This window comes from Mizuhopecten yessoensis, unplaced genomic scaffold (assembly GCF_002113885.1).
Source record: "Mizuhopecten yessoensis strain PY_sf001 unplaced genomic scaffold, ASM211388v2 scaffold10065, whole genome shotgun sequence".
Classification (NCBI taxonomy): Eukaryota; Metazoa; Mollusca; class Bivalvia; order Pectinida; family Pectinidae; genus Mizuhopecten; species Mizuhopecten yessoensis.
Genome location: NW_018408361.1, coordinates 124349 through 146077, shown reverse-complemented (window position 1 = coordinate 146077; position 21729 = coordinate 124349). Strand labels below are relative to the sequence as shown.

General features: G+C 34.5%; 1 protein-coding gene across 2 annotated transcripts; it reads left to right on the top strand.

The window, feature by feature from the left end:
* The first annotated feature begins 141 nt into the window (after positions 1 to 141).
* On the top strand, positions 142 to 21139 carry LOC110459432 (spermatogenesis-defective protein 39 homolog). 2 transcript variants are annotated; one of them, XM_021511675.1, is made up of 19 exons: positions 142 to 167; positions 3190 to 3273; positions 3532 to 3661; positions 4754 to 4891; positions 6742 to 6846; positions 8387 to 8475; positions 9308 to 9376; positions 9568 to 9660; positions 10158 to 10294; positions 11835 to 11862; positions 12151 to 12224; positions 13663 to 13753; positions 14510 to 14644; positions 14798 to 14839; positions 15364 to 15453; positions 16483 to 16569; positions 17141 to 17230; positions 18656 to 18760; positions 19416 to 21139. In XM_021511675.1, the coding sequence occupies exons 1-19, from the start codon at positions 150 to 152 to the stop codon at positions 19434 to 19436; spliced, it is 1626 nt and encodes a 541-aa protein (XP_021367350.1). In that variant the 5' UTR covers positions 142 to 149; the 3' UTR covers positions 19437 to 21139. The 2 variants fall into 2 exon arrangements, with proteins under 2 accessions (XP_021367350.1, XP_021367352.1); XM_021511677.1 differs by lacking the exon at positions 4754 to 4891.
* The last annotated feature ends 590 nt before the right edge of the window (positions 21140 to 21729 follow it).

Here is a 21729-nt window from a genome sequence, read left to right as displayed (position 1 = left end):
AAAATCTAATTCAATTTCTTATATCAAGAAATGATATTGCTTAATTAGTATCAAAACATTAGTGCGACTTTTGATATGATCTGAGTGGACTAACTGACATTTGGCATGATAATACTGTAAGAGTAACTTCCCCTTATTAGATTTTCAAGATGGCAGCTTTCAGGAAGGTACGTAAACCCAAGCAGACTTTTCCATGATAAGCTTGAATTTCACAGGTCATTTGTCAGCTATGGCGGTTTTATATGCACCCAGTTGCTTTTCTTTATTTATACAACAGGTGGTATTTACGTGTATGTAATCAGATACATATATATTGTGTATTAGGTGTTCGGTATGCTGTATCCGTCATGTTGACTGTTGTCAACAACCTCAGCCTCCGAAGTTCCTGTGATATGACATACACTGATACAGCTAAAACTGTTTTATATTTCAGCTAACACATATGAATACATTGAACTAGCGTCCTACTGTTGTCACTACTGAGAGTAACGTATTATTAGGCATCGCTCAATGTAATATTTCTCAATCTCATCACACTGTATACAAATGACTGTACATGTGCTTCCGATTTGTGTACAGTGTAGGAAGAGGGTCACATGATATGGTGGAATATATTTTTAACAAACCATACTATGTTCGTCTCTTATAACACTAGTTCGGGACTACATGTAACCATGGCGCAATATATAAAATATTTATTGGAGGAATTAAATTTATATTAGTTTAAACCAGGGACGTATAATAACCATACCACAATATGAAGATCGCTATTACTATATCAGAACATATGTATATACCGTAATATTATAAATATAGATATCACAAATATCGTCTCTGCCACACGTCCCTGTTTAAACTTTATTTTATTTTTACAACAACATTTCATGAAACACAATATATTTCATAAGGATTCAGAAAAAAGGTGATAAACTTATGTAAATCCGTCTCCTTTTAGACATATACAACCTAGCAGCAACTTACTGAAATTAAATTATATAATTTATTAATTAGTATTAAATAAAACTGGTAATAACTCTACAGCGCCAGTGGCTTGTGCTGTACTATTAATATATCATATAACATAACCACATCTTCGAAATCCAAGGGTTCAGTTTTCCATAAATACAGGCATAATTTTCAACAGCAGAGTCAAGAGATACAGGAACAGTACCAGTTTGCAGACTAAACCACTTAAGCTTGTATCAACTGCAAGATCTCATATATACAGATCACTTTTGTTATGACATATGCCAAGGCAGGGGTATTTAAGAACATTTGCATATTGCAAACAGACCCTTGGATTACAAAGATAAGCTAGTTATGCAATGCTATTTTGGGTACCAAATATTTTTTCTTGCAAGAAATATAAATAGACTTGTTTTTTTTTTAAATACTTCATAATTGCCCATTAATTTATCAGAGTGGATGGTACTGTACCAGAATATCCATTATGAAAGTAATTGATTTTTTTTTCATGAGAATTAATTATTGTTTATTTTGGATCATTGTTATGATATATATAATTTTCTCCAGGTTTTAAAAGAGATGTAATTGGTAGTGTTCAGGAACCTAAGTGAAATAGGAATAATTTAAAAATCGATACAAGGATGTACCAGTACTCATTTTTTGCTCTGGAGAAAACACTGATGGACATTAAAACATCTTTTGATAATTCAGAGATCTGTATATAAAAAGAATCAACAATATGATGAAAAAATTGATTATCTGAGCTCGGAGACTGTTCAAGTATCTGTGCTGTGTTAGAGACAAAAAAAATATCTACAGATATGTAATTATAACTATTCATAACTGTTGAAGTTCTTAATATCATTTTATCACATAATGTACTGTGTTATCCAGCGAATATACCCATGTCATATTTTTTGAGTATTAAACAATGTAAAAATGACCTTTCAGCCATGTGATTGGTTGTAAGTTTCAATTGTTTCAATTACATGACGTCAACTCGCAGACTTACGCACTGGAGTCTTTCACATTTCAAGGTTTCATGAAAATTGTCGTTTTACACGAATAAATGCCACAAATCTTGATTATGTGATAAAAACGATCTTAACTCGTTTTCATTTCATATAAAATTTATGAAACTTGTCACAATTGTTTTCATTTTTGGCTCGCTAAATTGAAAAATTCTTAGACTCGTTTCATAAATCTCATATGAAATGGAAACTCATGTAGTACGTATTCTATATGTAGGTCGAATATATCAATTGCAATATCTTGTGTCAGCTAAATAATAGGTGCCATGCAAATGGATGGTACTTATACTATTTAGTGAAATGGGTTTAACATTAATTAATGTATAAATTTATAAAATTAGCATAATATCTAATTACAGAACAAAAAAAGAGATAAGGTAAGAACAGAAATAGTGTAAGAGCTATAATTACACTGATATAAGATTTGTGCATAATGTATGTGTTTCCTGACAGAATTAACCCTGATTGAATTCCTCTTTGCTGTGAAAACTTTTGCACTCCCGGATGAACAGTGTATACTAATACTAATTATAAATAATCTGTTGTTATATAATAAACATGTGATAACTTTTTAACACATTGGAGTTCACTCATGAGTGGTTTTCTGGTTAGTTCCAATCCTCGATATCCAGAGGTTATGCTCACTTTTGCTCTCTACACCCCTGGAATATGTCATAGCAAAATTGAAGGCTAAGTGTGTAGCACCTTGTGGATAAGACGAGAAGACTAGTTTGGTCCTTTGATGTACATCAAAAGAATCTTCTGGTAGCATAAGGGTAAAAAATTACAGGCTTTGAAGTCAGGCGTGCTCCTTTATAATCTTCAAAGGACAAGTGTCAGCCTAGTGATTGGTCCGGTTATTTTACCCGACACCAATCAAATAGCTAGCCACGACACCAATCAAATAGCTAGCCACTGCACATGCCTTCATTTTTGCTATGACATACTCCAGGGGTGTAGAGAGCGAAAGTGAGCATAATCCCTGGATATCGAGGATGGTTGGTTATAACTTTGGCTATATTCCATAACAGTATATACCACATGTATATATCCAGTGGTGAGGTGACATTGTAATACATGTGTCACGATTGACGATTAGATATTGTAATTTAAGATAATTCAAGGGAGATAACTCTAACACATATCACAGACAGAATGTGCGGGAACCTAAAAAAATATTTTTTAATGACAGGAATCACAGGATGATGAAGATGATTACTGGTCGGGGATCCACAAGAACAAGAACAAGAAGAAGTTCAACTTGTTTGCTGATGATGTAAGTAATCCTCAAGTGTTTCAATAATTTTTGAAGTGATGGTTGTAGTGGTAACATTTTCTATGAAATATGAACCAACCATAATTACAAAGTAATTATAACTGTTATTCTGCAATTTTTAAAATGAAAAATTCTGAAATTGTTCTCATCTATAAATATTTAGATACATTGTTTTCTATTTTATATTCATATGTTGGAATTTCATCAGTCATTTTATTTCAGTTTTTTTACTCACATTTATTTATTACCCGCTTTTAGGTCAGTGTGGAGCAGGCTGATCAAATGGCCAAAACCAAAATTTTGTTGAAAGCAAATGACTTTGATGAGGACTCGGATACCATCAATTGGGATGGATCTAGCGTGGCGGTAACAAGCACATCAACTTCAAGTAAGCTAATGTATTGAGTGTATAACTAAATATGCTTGGCATTATAATATTGTTGACATGTGTGTATGTATGAGAAGAGAGGAAAAAGGAAGGAAAAAGAAAAGATATAGGAGAGAATTTGAAAAGAGCCCATGTGTGATTTTGAAATTTTAATTTTTAAACTGAAACTGAGAATAATAAAGTTCAAGTCAAATGTACTCATGGAAATCATCAATGGTTAGGGACCAATATAAGTGTAATTCTTTAATGTTTATGGGTTGATTTTCATACTCTTCGCAATGCATAAAACGTGTAAAAGTTAGTCAGATGCTACAGATCTTGTAGGTTCTGTAAGATCTTCACAAGACTCTCCGCTTCAAATCATATCCTTGTTTATACCCCACACATACACCAGTCAACTGTTAACAGTTATACTTCACTGATTCGGCCTATTGGAAACCCATATCCTTCTCATGTCAGATATTACGTTTTGGAATATTTTTCTTTAGAACTGTCTTTATTATTTGTCTTTCATTACAAAAAATATGACAATGATTGCGAGATATAATGAAAATCATCAATGCATGCACTTTGGAACATTTCTTTGAACGGTTGTATATTTTAACAGTAAAAGAATCCATTTTATTGCTTCTAATTTTTGAGGTGTTTTGGAAAATGAGTACTCCAGTACTCGTATCAATAACGTTGAAGGCTATGCCGTGTTAGTCAAGGGTCACCTTCAGTGCCGTATGTAATATAACTTGTATGATGCTTGCTCCCTTTGCCTGTTAGCCTACCACTATATCTACATGTATGCTAGAGAGCCTTGATGTTGTGCACCTAATATTAAACAAATGTACTTGCAACAAAGAAACTTCCCGTTATGAGTGACTGAGAAACTGTAGCTTTTAAAGCATGTGCAGATAAGATATATTTTATTTTACATGAATATTGTACATATGTTGGAAGAAAATCTTGATAAGCAGAATGTACTATTTTCAGTTCAAAGTAATCAGTCATTGCATTGTGACATCTTTGCTTTATTTTTGCAATGACTAGAATGTATGCATGTTGATCATGACCTTTTGACCTTCCTTTGCCTTGCCTCCAAAGAACAAAGTCCAACAAAGCCAGCACAAGATATTACCTCCACAAAAAAGAGTTCTCCTTCTGCACTAGCTCCTCCACAGTCTCCCATTATGTCCAAACTACGAACTCAGACCCACTCAAGGTCACAAAGTGTCACCTTAGGTAAGTTGTAAACGAACTCAAAAGATCACGTTTCATATCATGGTTGGCTGTTAATTAAGTAAAAGACAAATTTTCATACAGTGTATTAGGTAAACATGGTTAGTACAAGTTGTGCATCTGGTAAGTTGTTACTCTTGTGTCATATGTGTTAAGATGGGGAAACACTTTTTTGAGGTATTCCCATGGATAATTTATATACCAGTTTGGCACATTATCAAGCTCAAATAAGTTTGCCTTTTGATCATTTGCTTGAATTATATATATGAAGCTGTTTGTATGTTGGACTGAACAAATGACAGCACCGGCTGTATATATGCTCCCCAGGGAGTTGGGAAATATAGTGGCTGGTTGCAAAGGCCCTATATCCACAGATAATAATTTGTGAACTGCTTGAGATGATCTACAAACTAGGTTGTGATAAAGCGGGTTATAAGAACCTAGAATTATTATTATTATCATTAACATTCTTTCAGTTACAGGACTGTATTTTATGATCCATCATATTAACATATATATATCGGTGGCTTATAGACATATTCAGCAGTAATGGATTTTTCAGTAAAATCACCGGTAAATATATATAGTAAAACCAAGAAGAATGATCTTAACAAATAGATACACTATTGCATGTACAAAGTATGTGTATTCCTGCCTATTTAAAACATGTATATCTATATATCTGTTGTTTCCCTTCTTTCCGAAAAAAATAACTAACCCTGGTATATAAATGTATTTGCATGGAAGATAAATTGTTTTCTTACCCTGGACAGGTGTATCCACACTTTTACCAGTGTGAGATTTCCTTGTCTCACCCTAGGGTTGCGACGGGTGGATTCCCCTATTCATAACAATGGAATGACGTGACTTCAACAATACCATGACGTCACGTCAACAATCCATCAACGTGACTCACGTTAACCTTGAATTTAGCCTGTCACGTCAACATAACATTATGTATATGTTACACAATGGGAGAACAGGGTAAGAGAAAAAGAATCATTCACTCCCTTGTGGGTGAGATAGGGGAATCTCAACCATCGGAGAAAGATTCTTAAGTTGCCAAACACTTGGTAAAGCCTCGTGTTTGGCAATTAAAGAATCTTCCCCTTTGGGTTAAGATTCCCCTATCTCACCCCAAAGGGGGTGAGAGATTCTATTATTCTCGTACCTCAGACAGAGATATCCTACGTCAAATCCCATGCTAGATTCTTCTATCTCGTCTGATCTGTCTTGTACCTTTACGTGACATTTCGCGGAATTTTTACACTGCGATGTATTCATCCGCACGTTAACTGCTTGAAATTGACAATTTGCATTATAAATGTTCTGTTTTGTCGTTATACGTATAGTTTTGATGTTGTTAGATATTTGATGTTGTAGATAAAATATAATCTACACTGAAATATGTTGTTATCTATGTAAGGACGGACTACATTTTTACGCAAAAGCATTCAAATGTAGCTTAAGTAGTGAAGAGGTCATTATCATTTGAGGCCCAAGGCGGGATACTTGTAGTTTTTAGCAAAATGGAATAGTATTTTTCGAACCAAAAGGTGCGAGAAATTTTTTCTTATTACCTGTAACTGAGCAAGATCAGCTTATCTCAGTCTCGGGCTAAGATTCTGTAACATCCCAACCTCGGCTTACGCCTAGGTTGGGAATTTGTTACAGAATCATAACCCTCGACCGAGATAACCCGATCTCGCTCAGTTACAGGTAATAGATTTTATCATTCCAGAATTGCTCAATATATATGTTTACATGAGTTGATCACAGATTAAATGTAACATTGTAACAAGACCATAAATGGGAATGTATATTGAACATGAACTGATTTTACTTGTGTAAAGGTATCAACCCGACTGTGTCGATACAGCCAGCCACTGTAACCAGTACATACAGTAGGTCAACAGAGCGCCTCCCTGGCTCCTCCTCCAACATCAGTCTACAGGAAGGTAGGTCCAAAGATGCTGTCCTAGTTAGGGGTATAGCTCGTTCATATATCTCATTACTTGAACCAAGTCAAAACAGTAGCATTCATCTTTTACTGTCCTGGCATGAATATGTGTCTCCCAACTAATTATGTGTAACTGTATATGCTCCACAACATAGTGGAATGGCATCAAGTATTTTTCTGTTTTTTTTTTACCTTTGCCTGGTCGATTTAGACATTCATTGGTGCAACATCTTGGACAGACTTTCTGTTTAGCTCTCATCATCATCATCACCAACACCACATCATCATCATTACCAACACATCATCATCATCACCAACACATCATCACCAACAACACATCATCATCACCAACAACACATCATCATCATCACCAACACATCATCACCAACAACACATCTTCATCACCAACGACACATCATCATCACCAACAAAACATCATCATCATAACCAACAACACATCATCATCTCCAACAACACATCATCATCATCACTAACAACACATCATCATCACCAACAACACATCATCATCACCAACAACACATCATCATCATTACCAACAAAACATCATCATCACCAATAACACATCATCATCATCACCAGCAACACATCATCATCACCAACGACACATCATCATCACCAACAACACATCGTCATCATCACCAACAACACATCGTCATCACCAACATCACATCATCATCATCATCACCAACATATCATCACCAACAACTCATCGTCATCATCACCACCACCACCACATCATCAACAACAACACATCATAATCACCAACGACACATCATCATCTCCAACAACACATCGTCATCATCACCAACATATCATCAACAACAACACATCATCATCACCAACATCACATCATCATCATCACCACCAACATATCATCACCAACAACACATCATCATCATCACCAACAACACATCATCATTACCAACAACACATCATCACCAACAACAACACATCATCATCACCAACAACACATCATCATTATCATCAATACATTTTGTACTAGAAGTCCAACTTTTTCCTATTTCATATATATGGATATATGTTGAGGAGTTATGTACGGTTACTATGATATTTTTTTCCCACTTCACTGCCTTTGATTAAACTTTTCATGTCCAAAAAATTTCAAATCTAATGAAATTCAGCAAAACAAAAAACCGTCCTTTATTTAATTTACCGGTATTAGTGCTTCTGACAATGTAAACAGGTAAGAAATTTGATGACTGTTGAGTTCAGTTTTTGAGTAATGAAACTACAAACAAAGTCCAAAACAAATGGCAGTGAATTATAAGCAGATTTCAAGGTTTATCCGTATATATATTAAGTTTGAAATATTTTGGACTTCTAGTATTTGAGTAATGAAGCTGAATGAAAATAGAAAGTTCAGAATGGCATGATATCCGGCATTAATCAGTGTTTTAAAAGAATTGAAAACTCATTGATGTGTAGATCTAATCATCTTATATATTCTGTTAATTGTTTTCTAACCTGACCTCATCACTATACTGTTTTGTCTGCAGTGGTGTCCAACAGTGCACCCAGAGCTGTGTCTTCTAATGACCGAGCAAAGATGGCCGAGGAGATTCGCTTCCTGCAACGATCACTTCAGGTACTGATGCCTTCGATTCTTAACTCATTCACCCATGAAATTACAAAATGAACTATTCCAACCTTTGAATTGGAAGAGTTCAAACCTTCACCTTAAATATTTGCGTAGAGTGCACATTTTTTAAGGGGAAAATGATATATCAAAAAGAGTGTGCACAGGAACAATCCAAAACCAGTCTCTGGTCGCGATCATTTAATCGTTAATTTTTCAGGGAATTCAGAAATGTTTTGAAATACTTGCAGCAATAAACTGATTAAGTAAAGTTGTCATTTAAAGTCATATTACACCCTACATTCTGATAAGTATAATGTAAGTACAGTAGGTCTAACATTCAGGTCACTTTGGTGTTATGTTGTGAATATTGATTAATACAGGGAATGGAAAAAAATAAAATATAATGTACTGACGAATTGCATGATAATTCAGTACTCCGAGAGATGAAATTTTCCTGAACTATACAATCTTGGTTTTTGGAATGTGCCAAACCAACATGGTGAAAGTAGTGCAGTTCGTTGTTTTTTTGTATGCTCCCAAAATAAATGGCAAGAAGGGGGTTTACAGAACTCACTCTGACCTGGTACATTAAAACTCATTTCAGACCTTAACTTAAATATCCAAGAACTTAAAATTTATTTGGAAACTGATGTCAGTGGAGATTTCATTGAACTTTTGAACACATTGACACTAAAGAACTATTAAAGATAAAATTCTTCTTATCACATAGTTTCCAGAACTATGTATTCAGAAACGATTCATTTTGAACTGATCAGTAAGAAACTCCTAGTGGTACATACACAACACAAATGCAGTTAACTACCATTCTACATTTCAGAGAGCCAAGGAGTCGGGTACCACTAAGCTACCCGTGGAAGACACCGTCAGATGTATGATTACAGGGGAGGTAACTCAATTCTCGGGACTGTACAAATAATGTTATCATCTTCAGTCTCATCAAATTGATTTATTGTTTAATCTGATAAATAATAAATAAATCTGTATAAAATTTGTCTTTCACTAACAATTGCGAAAGACAACTGAGCCTGAAATACTACAGATTAAGACCTTCACCCATGGTGTTTTCTCATGTTGTAGCCTTTCAGTTTGGAGGTGTACAGATGCCGAGAGGAAAAGATCGAATTACTCGATCGAGCCCTTAATACACACGATGGAAATGCCATCATTACTGTAAGTAGTTCTTAGGGACTAAAACAAAGGTTGTCGCAATTTTTCTTTTACAAATTATTAGAAAATTGGAGATTTGTATGATGCAGCAAAAATTAAATGGAGCAAGAATGTATATAGTTTTCCAAAGTTGTAATTGCTTCAAATTGATTTTCAAAACTTTGGTATAAAAAGATTATTTAAGCAAATATTGTAATATACAGCAAAAATTGAACAAGGCAAAAACAAATACATAATGCCTTAATAATATAAACTGTAAGATATATCTATTAACAATAAAAACTAGTTTCACTTAGTAAATGTGGTTACAGTCAATTCTGACTGGTTGAGGTGAAGTATGTATATAAGGTTTTTTTGCAAGGCACTTGGCTTAAAACAAACTGTTAAAATTACACAGATATAACTCTTATATCATGAAACTAATATGATAGATATGAGGTCAGTTTTTAATGTATTTTAAAGGAATTTACAGTTCATTTCCAACCATTTTTTTTCAACAGATAGTCCTTTTCCTGCAGCGAACCATCAAAACCTCCATATTTAATCTTGAACTACAAAAGAGACCTGTCGCTGTGAACCACTATATTAATTATCTTAAGAACCACTATGATTTTGAGGTCCTTGTAGATTTACTTGGGTAAGTTAACACTATGATTTTGAGGCCCTTGTAGATTTGCTTGGGTAAGTTAACACTATGATTTTTAGGCCCTTGTAGATTTGCTTGGGTAAGTGAACCCTATGATTCTGAGGCCCTTGTAGATTTACTTGGGTAAGTTAACACTATGATTTTGAGGCCCTTGTAGATTTACTTGGGCAAGTTAACACTATGATTTTGAGGCCCTTGTAGATTTACTTGGGCAAGTTAACACTATGATTTTGAGGCCCTTGTAGATTTACTTGGGCAAGTTAACACTATGATTTTGAGGCCCTTGTAGATTTGCTTGGGTAAGTTAACACTATGATTTTGAGGCCCTTGTAGATTTACTTGGGCAAGTTAACACTATGATTTTGAGGCCCTTGTAGATTTACTTGGGTAAGATACCACTGTGATTTTTAGGCCCTTGTAGATTTACTTGGTTAAGTTAACACTATGATTTTGAGGCCCTTGTAGGTTTACTTGGGTAAGTTAACACTATGATTTTGAGGCCCTTGTAGATTTACTTGGGCAAGTTAACACTATGATTTTGAGGCCCTTGTAGATTTACTTGGGCAAGTTAACACTATGATTTTGAGGCCCTTGTAGATTTACTTGGGCAAGTTAACACTATGATTTTGAGGCCCTTGTAGATTTGCTTGGGTAAGTTAACACTATGATTTTGAGGCCCTTGTAGATTTACTTGGGCAAGTTAACACTATGATTTTGAGGCCCTTGTAGATTTGCTTGGGTAAGTTAACACTATGATTTTGAGGCCCTTGTAGATTTGCTTGGGTAAGTTAACACTATGATTTTGAGGCCCTTGTAGATTTGCTTGGGTAAGTTAACACTATGATTTTGAGGCCCTTGTAGATTTGCTTGGGTAAGTTAACACTATGATTTTGAGGCCCCTGTAGATTTACTTGGGTAAGTTAACACTATGATCTTGAGGCCCTTGTAGATTTACTTGGGTAAGTTACCACTGCGATTTTTAGGCCCTTGTAGATTTACTTGGGTAAGTTAACACTATGATTTTTAGGCTATCTTAGATTCGCTGGGATTCTATGTAGGTAAACAATAGATATGTTTCTATGGAGACTTGTATAGATTTACTGGGATAGGTTAACAATACTATGACCTCTAGGCCCTTACAGGTTTACTTGTGTAATACAACTTCCAGACCCTCGTGGATGTAATCAGTTATCAGTAGATTAATATTACTGTGTGACTTAAGGCCTTCATGAATTTACTCTGTAATTATATTAATTTAATTGCTACTATCAATTCCAGACCCTCAAAGTTGTACTGGCATGGGTTGGTGTTAAAACAATAATATGACTTTCAGCCCCTCAAATCCAGATTAACGTCTGTAGACAGTGGAGGTTATTTACCCAATCATAGGAGTGTATGAAATTTAATATCTTTCATGACTCGATAAATATCTTCTCAAGCTCTGTAGATATCAGAAATCTACCTTTACTCTGTTATATTGGTGCGGAAATACTATTTAAACTTAACATGAGACACATTTGTGACTTTACAGATTTCTGGGAAGGAACGAAGAAGCTGCAGTAAGTATAATTGGTGGCGATGATGATAGAAGGATTTTCGTGTTCAGGAAATGTCTTAAATAGGAAATGAGTCTTGCAGATAGATTGGAAACATAAATTTGGTAACTACCGGGTATATTGAATCTTAAAATGATAATGACTTCAGTGTGTATTTAACTGCTTAAAATGATACATTACATTAGTTACCTGTAAATATGTCTGCTTAATTAAGCTGACTACACGTAAGCCCATTGACAGTTACCTGTAGTTGAATCTGCCAAGGGTTTAGTTATTATAATTTCTTTTCAGATGTTTAAATACAAACAAGCCGTTAGCGCGAGTGACGCTGGTGTTAAGATAAAGAGTTTAAAAACCTGTCACAGGTAAGCGTCTTATCTTAGAATTGTATTTGTTTGATACGCTTATAGATACTCGTAATTTCTAAGAGTGGGATTTTTCTATTAAATTTCAAGATCAGCTCTCTGTGTTGTATGTTTAAAATTGCTAAGGTTGTACAACAAACTTCTAATTCCAAGTGTTAAACTTGATTGAGGAAATACTGTCAATCTTCCGTAAATCAAACTTCGATGTCTCAAACTTCTTGATGTGTCGAACCTAGGGTAAAGTCCAGAAATTTCCCCTTATATAACACTACTGATATTCTGCTCATGAATCAAAATTCTATTATTCGAATTTCTCACTGTTTTGAAGTATAATCAAGGCCCATTTGTTATGAAAACATTGATAATTACCACTAATAAATCGAAGTGAAATAATCGCCTGTACTAGAACATCGTAATGTCCTGTGGTTATTTTAAAAACTCAGGCTTCAGAAATTTAATCGACAGAGAAATATTGTATTTGATAAGAAATGCAATATTTATATTTAAAATTAAATGTACTAGCCTGTGTTTCGTCACATATTTTAAGAATCACATTCTGTCTTATTTACAGGCTCTCAATGTTTAATATTCGTGAGTCAAAGTCCTAATGTTTCGAATTTTTCAAGATAGTCCTGCAAAGTTTGTAAACATCGAAGTGTGACTGTTCCTCTTTTGATAGCTGTCTTGAACAGTTAATTTGGCCCAGATCTTTGAAATAGTTGAACATTTTGCCTTGACCTGATTTGTGAAGTTTTTACACCCTTGCAACATTAGTGGAGAAGCATTAAGTGTTAGTATTTTTTGTCATTTTCTAAACACAAATTCAACTATATTGTCTTGGTTAGACTTTCCTTTAGCTCCATAACTCTGATGGTCCCATCAGTCATCAAATATGTTGATACATCTAGAAGGATACAACAACAATATGTCAAAAGTAGGTCACTGTGACCTATATATTTTCTGCTTTACTGACCTAATTAGACTTTCCTTTAGCACCATTACTCTTGCTAATACTATAGAAGTCCCAACTGTCATCAAACTTCATATGTTAATACATCTCGAAGTATTCTACACCAATATGTCAAAAAGTAGGTCACTGTGACCTATATTCTCTGCTTTATTGACCTAATTAGACTTTCCTTTAGCACCATTACTCTTGCTAATACTATAGAAGTCCCAACTGTCAACAAACTTCATATGTTAATACATCTTGAAGTAGTCTACACCAATATGTCAATATTCTCTGCTTTATTGACTAGGTAGGTCTTTAAATTTCATTTCATTTCTTTGGTTTAACTTTGTAACTCCATTTGATCAGTTAGACTAGTGATTTATTCCAATTCTATCGAAATACGAGCAGAGTTTCATGTGTATATGGCTGTTTTACAAATATTGTTACATGTATTTTCATTTGATTGTTTTCATTGTTTCCATGCAGAGCTCACTTCATGACAGACCAGGGATTAGCCCACAACACATCTTTGTTAGAGGAGCATATCTCCCTACTGGAGCGACAGCGACCCATAGAGGTAGGCCAAACCCCACTCTCTTCTACTCCTTTCTGTACACACCCTGTCATTCTATACATACAACCAGTATTACATTACAAACCACTGTTACCCTATCGGACAGGAAAATGTATGGGGTCACCTGCCCAGCCAAATGGGTTTCCTCTGGGTACTCCAGTTTTTCTCTTGCCTTAAGACCCCTCGCGCGCTAACATGAGTGAGTGATAGAAGTTGAAAGATTTTGGTTCGTAATTTTTTTGGAAAAATTAAAGTTTGTAACTACTGTTACCTAAATGAGTCATATCTTTGGTTTAGCGCCATTTGAGTGTAGATGGAGGAATTACATACGGATGATCCAGTTTACTGTGTCGTTTGATGATGTCCGTCCATGCACGGAAGTGCTCGTATTTCTGAATGGTCTTCGGTAAACCACCATCCTCACACATGTACACTATTTGTTGGCTTGAAATGATCTTATCTGTATTATGAACCAGTGATAGGTCCTCTTTTAAATTGCTTTTATTTTGTGTGATACAATATTTGCATCTTAATTCAAGTGGCAAATCCGTTGTGAAACAAAAGATTGACCCATGTTCATAAATATATACCATAGAATTAGTTAATTTATAAGAATTTCACAGAATATTTACTTTTCATAGTTTTCCTCTGCTCTCTACTTTGACCTGTGCAACTATACAAAGCTTCACTACACATGTGTGTGTGTGTGTTGCACGATACAATTATGAAATTATCTCCCCCTTGTTCACTCTTCCACAGGATGCAGATGCCCGAGATGAGCAGGAGGGGAAGGTGATGCTTTTTAAGTCGTACCCGCGGAAGTCTTCCATCATCAATATGTCTGTCATTACCACGCTCTACTACTGCTGTTTCTACCACCCAGGACTCTCAGAGGTGGGCAGTGACTGTAAAGTATAATCTATTGTCTTGACGCAGGTTTAATGTCTTTGAAAATATTACAATTTTATCTTGAATAATGTATAAAAAGTTAACAATTCAAGGAAGATATTTTGAACATGTATAAGTAAAGAATGTTGTATGTTGCAGAATTCCCTGGCCAGCCCAGCTGCTATTAGAAGAGACTATAAGGTAATGATTAAAAAAAATATATAGTCTGAGGTTTATAAATTAAGGGGGTTAGTTCTATGTCCAAAAATATGCAGACAACCATCACTTCTGTGAGATATAAAACATGAATATCATACATGTTGCTATATTTAGAGTTGGTTTTATAACATATCATCCCATTTTCATTTTTCAGTGTAGCATAAATTGGCTTCCACTGGGTATTAGTCTGTATTTCTGCTGTAACTTCTCTGATCAGGTTAAATAGAAAGATGCAATTTTTTCAAAATCTGTCAGCAGCCTAATGCTACTGCTTTTGAGGACTTTTGAAGTGTTTTCTCGATCTGGAAAATGACAGCTCCGGCTACATGTAGTAACGGAAAACTGTATCTATATAGATACTTTATAGAAGATATGCTAGTGGTTTATCTCCCTAGAATATGGATAAATCTGTTCCTTTGTAATTGTTCATTTGTAAAAATCTGTTAGGGTTTCCTGTCAAATTTAGTTAGCTTTACTATGGTAAATGTGTATTCTATTTTGTACAGTTGACAGATAAACAGTATCTGTGGATTGCCCTGAGTGCCAGATCTAGACTGAAGCAATGGACGGGTATAGAAGAACTCTTCATGACAAAGGTAATTAACTGGAGGGAAGGCTGTAGCTAGTAAACACTTACGTAGCTTGTGGAAAAGTCTAGCTGTTCATGACTACCTGGTAAATCAACTTAAGGTAGTAGTGGAGCTGTTTATGACTAAAAGTTACCTAAAGGAAATATTTTTGGCTTTAGAAATTTTTGGGGAGAGTGTAGCTTTTCATAACTACCTGGTAAATTAACTTAAGGTAGTAGTGGAGCTGTTTATGACTAAAAGTTACTTAAAGGGAATATTTTTGACTTTAGAAATTTTTGGGGAGAGTGTAGCTTTTCATGACTAAGTAACCTAATGTTAGGTTGTAGCTCTTTATTCATAAATGTTCATGGGTAAGTTTCCTTTTAGGGAGGAGTGTAGCTGTTATATTTACTAAAAGTTGCCTTTAGGGAGGAGAGTAGCTGTTATATATTGACTAAAAGTTCCCTTAAGGGAGGAGTGTAGCTGTTATATTGACTAAAAGTTCCCTTTAGGGAGGAGTGTATAAGTTATAACTACTTGAGGGAGGAGTGTAGCTGTTACATTGACTAAAAGTTCCCTTTAGGGAGGGGTGTAGCTGTTATATTGACTAAAAGTTATCTTGAGGGAGGAGTGTAGCTGTTATATTGACTAAAAGTTATCTTGAGGGAGAACTGTATAAGTTATAACTACTTGAGGGAGGAGTGTAGCTCTTTATGACTTGCGTAACTTGAGTTAGTATTAATTCAGGTGTAGATAATGGTGGTATTAATTCAGTTTTGGATTAACAGAGGTAGAAATAGCCTTTTCTTGACAAGTTCATAATGAAGGACAAAAAGTTAAGACATGTAAAGTTATTTCATGTAAAAAAATCATTAAGTTTAACCAGTGAAATTGGTAGGCACCACGTACAGCCATGGTTTAAATCATTGGAGATAATTTGCTTTTACTTGAACTTGTATTTCTTCATTACGTAAATTAATATATCGTGGAATGCTGATTTAAAACCTTGCCATTATGAGTATGCACCTCCTTTAATAAATTTCCAATTGTTAACAGGGTTGGTTCGGAGGTACAAAGGCGAAAGCAGTAATAGGATTTGATCGTGTGTGTGAAGTTTTATACAAGACCAGTGCTCCTTTAGATGTAAGTATTCTCATCTTATAATTTCAATTCTGATTTTATTTTGCAATGAATTTTCATGGATACAAAACAGTCTCCTTTAAAGTTTGTGAATTGATGTACATGCATCATTGGTCTAGTGAAACAGTTTCTACAATATTTGTACGGGAGTTACAGTACATTATGATTTTTATCAGCTGATAGTATCCTGGTAATCCTTACAAATATATGCATAAATACGCAACAAAAATATTGTTTAAGCAGATTCTGATTTGCGATTGGTTGACCAGGTCTTTTAAAAGATATATGGAACTCTCCTAACATCATTTCTTATCTAAAATATGACAGTTATCATTTTCCGACAATGATTGATTTTGACATAACCATTTAAAGTAGGATGACCACGTGGGTTTTCCACGAGTACTCTTGGTTCGCTCCTACATAAAAACCCTACACGCACTTACATCCAGGCCAGCAAGAGTGATAAATATAACTTGAAATAAAATAACTTGTTTCATAATGGTTGTAAAATAAATAATGTTTATATTTAAAGTAGTAATATTAACACCGTCCATTGTGCTTGTTTTCTGTACAGATACTTTCCAAATACCTCCGGATGATTGATAGTACAGACAGAAGAATCGCTCTCGCCAAAAAGATGAAGTGCCATGATATAGTTGTTGATGTAAGTAACACCTCATGTTAGTCACAGTAGTAAGGATATCAGCTTCTGTAAAATGTCACCTGATAGAGTTGTTGATGTAAGTAACTCCTCATGTTAGTCACAGTAGTTAGGATATCAGCTTCTGTAAAATGTCACCTGATATAGTTGTTGATGTAAGTAACACCTCATCTTAGTCACAGTAGTTAGGATATCAGCTTCTGTAAAATGTCACCTGATATAGTTGTTGATGTAAGTAATACCTCATCTTAGTCACAGTAGTAAGGATATCAGCTTCTGTCAAATGTGTAACCTTGTTAACCTTCACAACCTGATAATTACCTTAACAGCAATTTTAAACCAAACTTTGTGTGCATTGAAAAATATTGAAATTCAAGCTAAAATTACATTATATTAAGGAATTCAATATGATTGTCTAAATTGTTTTGAAAAATCCACAAAATTTTTGCAAATTGGCATAGATGTTTTGAAAAAAAATTACTCTCAATCTTAAGATTTTGTATTCACTTTCATTTGAATGAGGGTTGATTGGTTGATTGTGAATTAAAATATTTAGGGTAGTAGACATTTATTTGTGTTATGATTCCTCTTAAATCATTTGTTTCAACACATTTGTAAATTCACTAAAATTAACTGATTTTATACCATTGTTTTTTTGAATGCTCAATGGGAATTTAAATATGTGGAATTTGAATGATTAATATAAACTGTATACCATGAAATTTTTGCTGCAGTTTAAATTTTGCCTTTTTTGCCCTCTGTACCGAGGGCCAATTTATCATTACAGTGAATATAAGTAAACAGATTAATTGACATAGGAATGAAATGTGAAGGGCAAAATTGACATAGTACAATGAAATGTGAAGGGCAAAATTGACAATGAAATGTGAAGGGCAAAATTGACATAGGAATGAAATGTGAAGGGCGAAATTGACATAGTAATGAAATGTGAAGGGCGAAATTGACATAGTACAATGAAATGTGAAGGGCGAAATTGACATAGTAATGAAATGTGAAGGGCGAAATTGACGTAGTACAATGAAATGTGAAGGGCGAAATTAACACTAGGTGAAAATGGATTTGATGAGGAAAGGGTGAACGTTTAACTTAACAAAAAATGCCTGTTATACAGTAGGCATTAATTATATATATATGTTGAGTGTTTTATTAGTTGGCATTTTGTTCATAAGATAAAGCCCCTAAATAGACTTGGTCCTCTGTACTTGCATATCTAGAGTAACTAAATCTCCCAATGTTAGAATCACATAACCTATTTGATAGATTGCAAAATACTGCAGTACCTGGATATTTTAGCATTTCAATTACAAAACAATGACATTTGTATGCAGGAAAATATTGATCAACGTTTAATTATATCATTATTTGAAAAAAAGCAATTATGATGCTGTATCCGTGTGTCTTTTCCAGACGTATCTTGCTATGAAAGATAGAGCAGAACTAACAGACTATGCTAAGAAGTTGACCCCACATTCCAGAGAGGCCTACTATGCGCAGGACGCATTGAAAAGCTCAGTAAGTGATCCAGATCTATTCTCGGTCATTTTGTATTAGAACTTTCATGCTATACCTATGAATACAGTTGTAGTTGTTTTGAAGATAAATCTTAATGAACACTATATTTCTTCCAAAGCAAGTATCTAAGCTTGTTGTTGTATATCTTGATTAGAATCAGCGAAGTTGAGGTTAAAAGTCGATTCCTTGTATTTTAATCGAAATGTTTGTTATATGTTCGTGCCATACTTCATTCATTGAATAATACCAGCTTGTATATTGAGATAAATCCAACCATGCATAACAAATAAATACATTTGCAAATACTTGGTTATGAATGTTTCCTGCTCAGACTTGATTTGCTTGCATGATTGTCTTAAGGAGTCTTGTGCAGCTCATTAAAAAATATAAACCTGTAGACCAATGAACTATGTATTATATATACACCAGGTAATAAAAAAATATAAACCTGTAGACCAATGAACTATGTATTATATATATCCCAGGTAATAAAAAAAATAGAATAAGATAAACATTCGTGGCTAAAATACTAGATCATTGAGTTTTTGGACCTACAGATATTTGAATATGCATTCAACTAACTTAATAAAGCTTCGATCTACTAGGCTCTTTGGTTGTATTACCATGGTAACAGTTTAACTTGGGTGTGTTTCAGACGGTGAAGTGGAAGAACTGATATTACGACAGCCCTACAGTGTTGTGCAATGACAAGCAGACTGTGATATGAAGTCTCTATACGTTGTGGGTGATGAGATTTCTGCTGTGATTTCCGAGTACACATTCCATACAACAGTATATACGACACTTCTTTGATGTGTGATTGGATAACTTGATTTGCAATACTTTATCTGATTGGTCAAGCAAATTTCTTGTCTTCTGTTATTGGTCAACATGTGTATTACACTGATTGATATCTATTTCAGGATTTAAAGTTGAATAGACAGATCTGTACAGGTTAATGAAGACCATGAAATTGTGTGCCAGGGCCAGAAAAGCATAAAAATCAAACCTCCTCCATTAGGAGGGAGACTCCATCATTTTGACCAAAATTTACCAATCTCCCTCAAAACTCCCTCATTCAAGTTGAACTCACACTAACTCAAAATCTACACTCTGTAGTCAAATGATCTAGTTACTGCAGGGTGTGTGTAATGATCATAACAGGTGTGTCTGAATCAAATTAATTCTTTTTGGAGTTATTTTGATTCTTAATATGGAAAAGATAAATTGAGCAATGTACATGTAGTTTCAGTCGCGTTTCACACACTTTTTCCCTCATTGGAAATGTGGAATAAAGGAGATCTGCCTCCTTGGAGGTTTCAGAGGTTGACACCTATGTATTAGACCAGTAGGTCTGACAATGAATTTTTCTTCATAAAACTATTCAGAAGACGGAAACAAAACTGGTCCAGTTTTTACAAAGCCTAGTTTATCAAATAGATGACAATTCAACACATGATTTTTCTTGAAGTGAATAATGTGGAAAATTGCGATATTGTTTTTTAGGGCTGTTCCAGAAATATGTTCGGGAGCAGGGCAGGGACTTTTTGAAACCACCACTCCCCACAATTGATTGCTGGGACCCAATTATACAACATATAGTATAATTTACTATACACTATGTAAAAACAGTTGGTTCTGATCCCACCATGCCACTAATACATGTATGTTCTCAATACTATGTGTCTCCATGTCCCCCCTCCCCCCTCTATTCCTTGATATTCATGGATTATAGCCCTTGTGACAAAGCAACAAAGTTTTTTATGTTATCCGCTCATATCAAGACATTGTACAAAGTGTTGCAATAAAAATATTCCTTAAACAAGTTTAAGGATATGTCATCATCTTTATACATCCAACTCAATCTTGACATTGAAACACAGTTATCATTTATGTCTTTAAATCTATTAAAGGTTCGACTTCCATTTCTTGTATGACATATCCCTGTCTTTATTTTACAAATAGAAACAGTATACAGACACAGTTTCGTTTCTGTAATATCAGATATTTTTGCGGGGCCCAAATTTCGTGGTTTCCCGACAAAACACCATTTTGTGGGTACATGAATTCGTGGATTACCAGTACCCACTGAAACGGAAAATTGCTTTATATCAAATTTGTAATAACTTTGTGGACCTGTGAATTCATGGATGAAGGTAACCCACGAAATCGAAGAAATAAGAATCCCAACGAAAATAAGTGACTTCACAGTAATTATCAGAGGACGAGGTTGCTAGTGTAAGAAGCAGCAAGGTACTTTTACATCGATAACCTGGAATTGTATGCAAGAGAATTTGTGTTGTTATAATTGGGATGCCTTGTTTATTTGCAAATAATGTGTTTTTACAATCACAGTCCTATTTATATGAAGAGTAATAATACGAACGATGTACAACATGTTCCTTTGTATGTACAGTAGACTGTAAACCAATGGCTTGCCCTCTGGCTTTTTAAAAGGAATGACTTGGGTACGTTCGACCTCAGGAACCTGTTCTAAAGTACATATGAACTATCACAGCTATCACCTCATGTTGATTTCATCCTTCTGTTTATGGGTGAAAAGGGCAAAAATCCTGTTGTTATAGACTTTATATCACAATTATCTGTTTTATAGAAGAAGAAAAAAAGTAGAATTGAATACGAGTCATTTTTGCAGCTCAAATCATTCCAATCCCGTTCCCAGTGATTTTTTTCGTGTCTTAATCTGTGTGCCATTTACTTTAGGTGTGTTTTGGCAAAAAAAGTGCTTTGTATTTGAAATACTCTTTTTACACTTTTGATGTGCTATTGTTAATTTCTTTATACTTTTTTATCGACAGATTTATTTGTTTGTATTTTGACGCTTGTCACGTTTGTTTATGCAATTATTAAAGTAACACTGTGGCAATTGTTGTGTGATATGATTACATGTATGGATATTATTAGTAGGCGAGTGATTTACATTCAGTTGATCCTAATTGTTCATCTTG